Source organism: Lates calcarifer, linkage group LG6, assembly GCF_001640805.2.
Source record: "Lates calcarifer isolate ASB-BC8 linkage group LG6, TLL_Latcal_v3, whole genome shotgun sequence".
NCBI lineage: Eukaryota > Metazoa > Chordata > Actinopteri > Centropomidae > Lates > Lates calcarifer.
In genome coordinates this window covers 181,702-190,473 of record NC_066838.1, presented here as the reverse complement: position 1 = coordinate 190,473, position 8,772 = coordinate 181,702, and the positions used below count along the sequence as shown (strand labels likewise).

The window sequence follows — 8,772 nt, the reverse complement described above, 5'->3', positions numbered from 1 at the left end:
ATTTGGTTTTAACCAAAATGCTGGACAAATTGAAAACACCACCACCACTCTCTTGACTTTAACCCGGGACAGCCTGAAATTGCAGTGTGATAGTTAAAAGAAACACCTTGTGGATGCACTGGGACGCACCATCAGTGATGTGACCTAGGGTCATCAGGTGTTTCCGGTCTTTCAACATCAGACACCCTCTCCCAGGCGACCCTACCAGAGCTGATCAGACCCCAGCTTGCATCCGAGCAGCATTTGTCCACGGATCTGCCCTCTTGATCCAAAGCTTTTTCTGCGGCTTCTGATGCATTCTTGATGGCTCTCCTCTTTGCCTGCCCAGTGATGCCCAGCATTGTAAAAGCCCTGCAGAGTGAATGCCCAGAAAAGCCTCAGCAAGCCACCTCCACAGGTTCACATCAGGCCTGTGAGCCCTGCCTTTTGCATGTCTCAACCAGCTCCAGGTACTTGGTGCACTTCCTCTCATTGGCCTCAACCAATTGCTCTTCCCAGGGTACAGATAATTCCAGCATGATTAGTTGCTTGGTGGATTCTGAAACAGGTGTCTTAACAGAACATATTGGATGGGTATATCAGGTGTTTAAAACCATAGGTCGCAATTCACATAGCATTTCCTACCAGGTTGGTTTCTTTGAACTATGACAACAATCTTTCACATCCTGATTTTATTTGTCATTTAAGTATGATAAATTTGGCAAACTTTTAAAAAAACTATTAAAACTATTCTTCCTCTTCATAGGATCTTCACTTGATTATTTCTGTCTTCTCTCACTGTCCTTATCTCTCTTTGCTCTCTTAAAAGCCATGCTCAGCTTTTTATAAGGAGCAGCCAAATGAATGCTTGACTACTAGCAGCTGATCCGTGTTGATGAAGAGGATGGCAAAAAAGAGGACAGTGACTATTTAACCTGGGTTAATGTGTAAAAATGATAAGAAAACAAACCATGTGAAATTCCAACAAACATTTATTTATGAATTCTATGACAAACAGGAGGCAGTTATATCTCTTTTGCAAGCTACATTAGTCACAAAAACAAAAATCCTTTTAAAAATCCACTTGGATCAAATTTTCTCATTTAACTTCATAAATTTGCTATTGATTTTTGTTTTTTATCAGCTTCAAAATGCACCTATGCACAGAGGAAATGCTCCGGTGTGGTCTATAAAGAGAGAGAGCTACATACTTCCACAGTGACCTGTTTTCAGATCAGTTGTTGACATTTAGCTTTTCTCAAAGAAACAGAAAGAGAGAGAGAGACAGAGCACAAGGCTTTTCTTTCCAAGCTGCAACACAAGGGGTCTATGTACTCATTTTATTTAACTTTCATTGCATTCTCCTTTCATTCAGAATCAAGCATTATTTAAAAAAGACAAGAGTATGTTCATATAAAGCGAATGTACAGGCTGTCTCTATGTAATAGTTTAGCTAACATTATGAACAGCTAAGAAATCAAGTTCATATCCTGTATCCTATTACATCCTGGATGTAATAATCATATGAATGGTATGGGGACACATTAAAAAAAGGCTGCAAAGATTCCTGTTACTTTTTAACAGGCATAAAGACACACACGGATAAATGAGACTCATGGTTTGTGCCATGTAACCTGTATAGACTCATCTGTCATTGGCTGGTGATGCTGAGTGACCTGTAAAACCGTTCTGTCATTGGCTGCAATGACTAGCGCTTATAACCTGAGGGGGAGGAGGAGAAAATGAGACACTTAACAGGCAGGTGGGAAGGCAGGAGACAGAACCAATGACATCAGGGTCAGGAAGAGAGTTTAGTCTTAAGTTGACTGCGCCATTTCATTTGTCCAGGTTACAGTAAATACCAATGGATCTGAGACATATCTACTTATGAAAATCAAACATAGCAGCAAAGATTTAAAAAAATCTATATAAAGTAATACAGACCAATTAGTTTATGTGTTAAAATCAGTTGAAAACATGAAACCTTATTCTGTACTTTTTTGCATCCTCCATATGACTTGAACATAGCAGAACAAGTGCTTATCCACAACCTGGACATCGTCTCGTATCACATCGTCATATCGTCTCAGATATAGGCTGATGCTTTACCCAGCAATATCAGCAGGAAAACATTTAATCAAACTGTAACCTTGGTCTGAATTTTCACCCGTTTGGAGGTCTGGTCACACAAAAGTCAAGCAACTTGTACTGACTTGCAATATGTATTGTCCATCACAATGTGCGGTAGAGCAACCACTGACGATTATCGTAAACACAAATTAGTCTGCACCGACTGCAAGACAACAAATGAAGACACTTAATCTTACTTTCACACGAAATTAATCTGAAAGTTGGCATCATTATACAGTATGTAGAGGAAAGGCACTAAAGTAACTTACATTAAATCACAAAATATCTCAGGGTTTAATGATTTTTGTAATGTCAATGTCAATGTATTGAAATTATGAATGATCACGGGTTTAGGAAATACTGACCTTATTTAGGTATTTATGTTTACTGCACTTTGCATGAGGTTAATTGATGAATAAAATTAATCCCATGATTGACAATTGACAGCATCCTCACTTTACCTTTAGTGTGTAAAACTTTTGCACAGTACTGTCCATGATGTCAAAATCTCTACAATATTGTGTAAAAAGTAGATTTTTTTCAGGTTTGTGCTTTTATTTTTAGAAAGTGTTCCATTTTTTTCCCATTTTTAAACAAAGATCATAATAATTGTTCAGACCTGTTATTGGCATCTGTTGCAGTTCCACCCGTCATATGTTCAAATGTAAAATTAGAATTAATCAAAGATCAGAATTCAGAATTCAGAATTAATCAAAGATCATTGGGTTTATTGTAACAGATTGTGTAGTTTTGCAGTATATTAAAAACCAATAGTGGTGCCAAACCTAATATTAGGGAATGATAAAAATCCCTTTGTGATTTCAGACTACCATCCTGGTGCGTGGTGGCAAAGACTGTGGGATGACTGAGTCATTACTGGACTGTGGTCACTGCAGAGCCCCCAGCTAATGCGAATTAGTGGCTAGTATTTGTCAAAAGAGGGAAATGTGTCACTCACTTCTCAGCTAAAAGAAAAGTGGATGCCAGTGGTGAAGTTTTTTTAATTGGCTAATTTGGAGCTTTTCACTGTGTTGGTATTCTCAAACCCCACTCTTAGAGTGGATATTGAGCTGTTATGGTCACTGATGTATAGCTAAACTAAGGTTTGAAAATATTTGCCAGACCCACTGACAATCTTTAAGGAATACTCCACTGAAAACCTTTGTGTTTAAATGCTGAATATGCCAGCATATCTGGCCATCTGCAACAAATGATGAAACAAACCACTGACCACACGTCAATATACCCACATTTGGCATATAATTGTTTTTGAAACATACTAAGCATATAGAAGGGCAGCAAAGTATTGGATCATGCTGCAGGAGTGGTTTAAGAGGTATGGACATATAAAAAATGTTTCTTTGTTGACAACAACTGCAGGGAAACTACAAAATCTTCAGGGCCACCCACTGGGTAGAAAGTGCACGATACTCAGATAATGATACAATACTGATTTTCAGGGGAGTATTCCTTGAAACCATTATTACATTTTTCCAAGTAGGGAAAACACGAGTTCTGACATACAGGGCACTGTAGCTGCCTCATCATGTGTGTGGTCTCTTGCATTTTCTAAAACAGTTAAGATTTAAAGAAAAAAAAAATAGTGTGTGCCAGGCTTTAAGGAACCTACTAGCTTGTTAGCTAGCTAATCCCTGGTTCAGTTTTAATGAGCTGTTTTTAAGCTGAGACTCAAGAGACAGTTTACTGTGTCATTGTATCCTTTGAAATCATTTTTTTCTCATGTGGACTAGTACCCACAGCAGAAAAATAATCTGTTTACAGCATTTCCCTTTCTATTGTTGTGTTAAATACAGTAATTCTGGTCAAAACTCAGGCAATTTATTTCTCTATCAAGCAGGCTGGTAGCTTTTGAAGCAGCGAGTGGTTTCATGGGGTTTGTTTTGTACCAGCAGTGAGGGCTGGAATGGACACAGATAGCATTTAGACTAGGGGCTTTTCTAAGTGTGTTATTTAAGTACATGCACTGTTGCTGCAGTGCCCTGTTTCTAACTTCTGATTCATTAAATTGTGAGCAGAAACATAGAAACACTTGACTACTGCTCATTCACAAACTGTGTAAGAGATATTCAAACAGTTGAATGGACAGACGGGTAGATGCCTTGAAAAAGGCAGCCAGCCAACAGCAGACTTTACACTAAGTAGCACCATAACTAAATAGAAATAATAGAAATAACAGACTACTATATCAGCAAAACATCCATATAAAATCAATAAAACTAAACAAAAATATTTTTTCAAGAAATACAGTAACCCTTGGTATAAAAAAGTAAGTATAATCTACTATACCTGTAAACCATTTTGTCTTTCCTCCACCGTGGTGCAGTACTCAACTGTAGCTTTAGTACAGTCTGATCGCAGCTACATGCAAAAAAACAATCTTACCCATTTAAAAAAAGGCCTGCTGGGTTTGTTTATATGTTTTTGTCCAGTTTTGGTGTGAGCTGACCAACAGGCAATCAGACAGGCACTTTGAATATTGGCTGATTCATTAGATAGAGAATTAAATGGCAAACATGAAGAAAAATTGGATAAAATCCCTTCCAAATATGATTGCTTTTAATTTACTGTATTTTTTTTTAAAGTTCACTAACAAGACAGATGTAACATTATTTTCAGTCTTTTACTACTATTTCTCCTAAGTGTGCAAACATGCTACTTAAAGACATTTTATTTCATCGGAATGAATGCCACTTAGGTTTAAAAAAAAAAAGGATTACATTTTCAATTTAGTAAAACAACTTTGACTAAATTTGAAAACATCAAATAAGTAAATTAGAATTAATGAAACAATTTCTTAAAATAAATAATGACTTTAAGTGCTTGAAGTGCTATGACTGCAGCTGGACAGTCACAGCTCTTAGCTGCTTGTTTACCAAGATCTATAATACAGAATTTTTAAAATGTGTGTAGGGTTTGTACAGGAGCTCCACCATCAGCGTAGCACTAAAAAACGAGGAGAGGGGAGAGTATCTGGAACCTTGAAATGACGCTCCAGTTCACCAGAGAGCTGAGAATTGAATGCCAAAATGCACATACACACATACAGAACTGGGAGAAAGTCTGAATGTTTTCTCTAATAAAAGGAATGCATTGACTGACTTCTCCTGGGACACAATTTAGAGTTAACAAGTGTTTATGGGCAATGGTAGATGAGTTTAGAGACGGTAGGTGTGAAAAGTGTTTCTTTCCCACTGTTTACATCTAGTTTTATGAAGCACAAAGAGTAGAGGTGCACTGATAAAGTTAATGGGTACCTGGTCAGTATCATAATTTCTTCATGTAAATCATATTTCAAGTCATAATACAATGTGAAAATTCAGTGCAGAATAACTTAAAATAAGAGATAGAGATAGAGATAAATCAAATATTTGGAATATGAGATAAATGGAAAATATGTGCTGGTTTGGGCTTCAGTATTATGATCTCAAATGAAAAATTTGTACAATAAGAGGGAAAAAATGATATCAGTGCATCTCTATCCAGTGCCAAACAAGATCTGCTTATGGGCTTTTAGGTTTACAGTCGAGCAGAAATGGTCCCTAATCAATATAACCAACTGACATGTTTCAGGACAGTGCCCTGTAGGACTGTATACCACATACCCAGGTTATGGATGAACCTTGACATCAGTGAGGAAATGTTTCTTAAAAATATGAAACAGACAGGCACTTTCTGCCTGCTGCAATAGGTTAAAACCACATCAATAATTTCCCAATCAGACTCTGGAGGGTAACACCTTTGAATTAGGTTTTCCCATGTCTATAAGGTTTAAGACATGGCTACAATGCCACAAAGTGTCCCTGTAATTATGGCTGAAGTCCTTTTAGGAAAACAGTGTACATTACATTTAAAGATGCCTAGAGAGTTTTTTTTTTGTTCAGGTTTTCTACTAAATAACAATGGTAGGAAGTCCACTCTGAGATCAGTGTAATGGTCTCATATATAGAGGTGACAAGTCAAAACATCCATCAATTGAGTCCAAGTCTCATCATGCTGTGAAATACAGTCCAGTAGTTGTTGGGGTCTTCCTTTTGTGAGCTGATAAGAGACACTGAAAGCTAGTCTGCAAATGAATCAGATACCTCATCAAGATGTGCCATTTCCAGATTCATTTTGGAGACACTTGATGGGATTTTATTGTGGTAATCACACAGCAATGTGTATGTGACATGGTTCAGAAAGGAATCATCTATGGAGAAAATGATTTAAGCTTTATCACCAGATTACATCTCAGAGACTGATGGTTTCAGAGTTGCTAACAAGCCATAAAAGACCTTTCCAGCAATTTTATAGCTCCCAAAGTAACACATGCAGTTTGAATGCATATTCAAACTGGGACTGCCACATTTTTTTTCCTTGCTAATCTGTGAATCGAACATGGCTGCCAGTCCAACAGCATGGTGGTAATATGATGTCTTCAAGGTGGATCTTCCAGTCCAAAACAGACCATTTGTATATGGAACTAGAACAGTGACATTAAGTCACATTTTGACAATGTAAATAATTGTCATTGAAAAAAACCTGAAATGGAAAAGACTGGCATTGAAATACTTGTATTGGAAAAAGTTGTATTGCCACTGATGTTTCACTGAAAAATAAAACAAAGACATAAAAAAATAATAGTTTTACAATCATATATTTTTATGCAATTTTAATATTTAATTTACATTATGATGTGTTCTTCAGTGTCAATCTGTAGATTTTTTTCACTATGTCTGTCTACTTTCTATGACAGTTTTTATTTTTTTTGATGTCGCTGGTTCTCAGTTTCAACTTCACTGGCGTGGAAGAGAAGGGTTTGAGGGGAGGGACAATGAGCATGCAAGCTACATAAAACGAAAAAAAAAAAAACTGGCACTGAACACAAAAAAATCAAAATCAAATAAGAATATAAGATTAGAAAACAATTTTTCCGTGAAACTTTCTTCAATGCCAATACTACTTAATCCAATGCAAATATTTCAATGTCAGTGTCCTTTTTCAGTTCAGGTTTTGTTTTCAATGCCAAATTTGATTTTTACTGTCAAAATTTTAATGTCACTGTTCTGGCTCTATATTTATATTACCTCTTATTCTGTAAATGGGGTGTGGCGGACTTTAATAGGTCCACTCCTGACATCATAGTTCTAATCATTAGACTCTCCTCAGTTCTGAGTTGGATTTGTTTAGTTAAATGTGTAAGATCATGTATGTGTATATGTGCTAGTAGTTTTGTGATGGTTGGATCTGTTGCTGGGTTCAGTCCTCCCTATCCTTGGCATCAAAGACCAGTTAAATATTGCCTAGGTTCTGTATGTGTGTGTTTGTGTTTGTGTGTGTGTGTCAGAATGTATGAATGTGTGCATGTGGCAGCGGGTTTGTGGGGTAGTCTGTGCAGTGTGCTGCTAGCAGTGTGTTATGTTTGGCAGTGTGCTTGTGTGGCAGGTTGTAGGTGTGCATGGTGATATGAGAGGTGTGTGTGTTTTCATGGCAGTGGTGGTCAGTGTTTGTGAAAAATCAGTATTGCTTTGTGTGTGTGTGTGTCTTCTTGTGTGTTGCTTTCTTTGTTGTGGCAGTCAAAGTGTTGTCACTCGTTGCAGGTGTCCCTTTTCTCCTCAGTTGCTGCTGGCGACTCTTGTGGGCGGTGCTTGCACTGCCATAGCGAATGGCGAGCTGCTGCTCTTGATGGTCGAGCAAAGCAGGAAGACTGAGCAGCACAGTCACAGGGGGCATCCTAGGAAAGAGAGGGTGTCATTTAACAAGGTGTCTTTTTTTCCTAAACTTGTAGGAATAAATGTTTTTTCCTATTACACATCTCGTCTCCCCAGTGAGAACCACTGCTATGGTCCTTTTCAAGATTAAAATAAAACACATCTCACCTCTGTCCCGGATCCTGCAGCCCCAACGTTGCTCATTGTTTCCTTCCCTCCTCCCATGATACTGACCATCTCCTCTCCGCCTGTTTGTCTCATAAACCTCTTATTAACAATCCTGGTCACACTGTCATTGCCTCCACCCAACCCAGCCGGTGCTCCAAACCCTCCGACCCCAGCTGACACACACTCTGGCTTGGGCTCATCCACGCCACCAAAACCCCCTAAGACACTCAGACCTCCAAGGCTGCCCAGGGAATCTCTTTGCACTCTCTCCCCAGATGGGGTGACTCCCCCCTGGCTGCGGCTGCTGCAGACATTCCTGAAGAACTCCTGGACAAGGCCTCCGTACCGCTGAGAGCTGGGGTCAGATCCACAAACTGCTGCTCCAGAGGGTTTTCCTGCGGCAGGAGGCTGCCGTGCTGGACTGGCACAGGCTCCTAATGGTCCAAGGCAGTTATTACAATGATTTCAGTTAATTGTGATCAACTCTGTGTTGACAGGAATAATCAAATCCTGCAGGCATGCTTTCACTGTGACGTTCAAAATTTAACAGAGGCTTGTAGAATCAGTGCAAGTTAGGGAGTTCTTCATTTATGGAAGACATTTTTATTCTCCTTCTGCTTTCTAGTGATAATTTAATTCACCAAACCCTAACCATGTGCAACGTGACAGTTATCGTTATACAGTCTGTCATCACTCTCCACTGTACTCCATAAGAGAACAGAGGCATATTTGTTGTTTTTAGGTTTTATTTAGAAAAGCCTCATGTTTTAAAGTAAACCAAAAA

The 8,772-nt window shown here is 38.5% G+C and overlaps 1 protein-coding gene across 1 annotated transcript in view; it reads right to left on the bottom strand.

The window, feature by feature from the left end:
* Positions 1–953: 953 nt before the first annotated feature.
* Positions 954–8,772, bottom strand: part of LOC108900460 (protein SOGA1-like) — a 115,038-nt gene continuing 107,219 nt past the window's right edge. The window contains 2 exon segments of the mRNA XM_018701506.2: positions 954–7,843; positions 7,989–8,422. Of these exon segments, the coding sequence (XP_018557022.1) occupies positions 7,697–7,843; positions 7,989–8,422 (581 nt within the window). The 3' untranslated portion in view covers positions 954–7,696.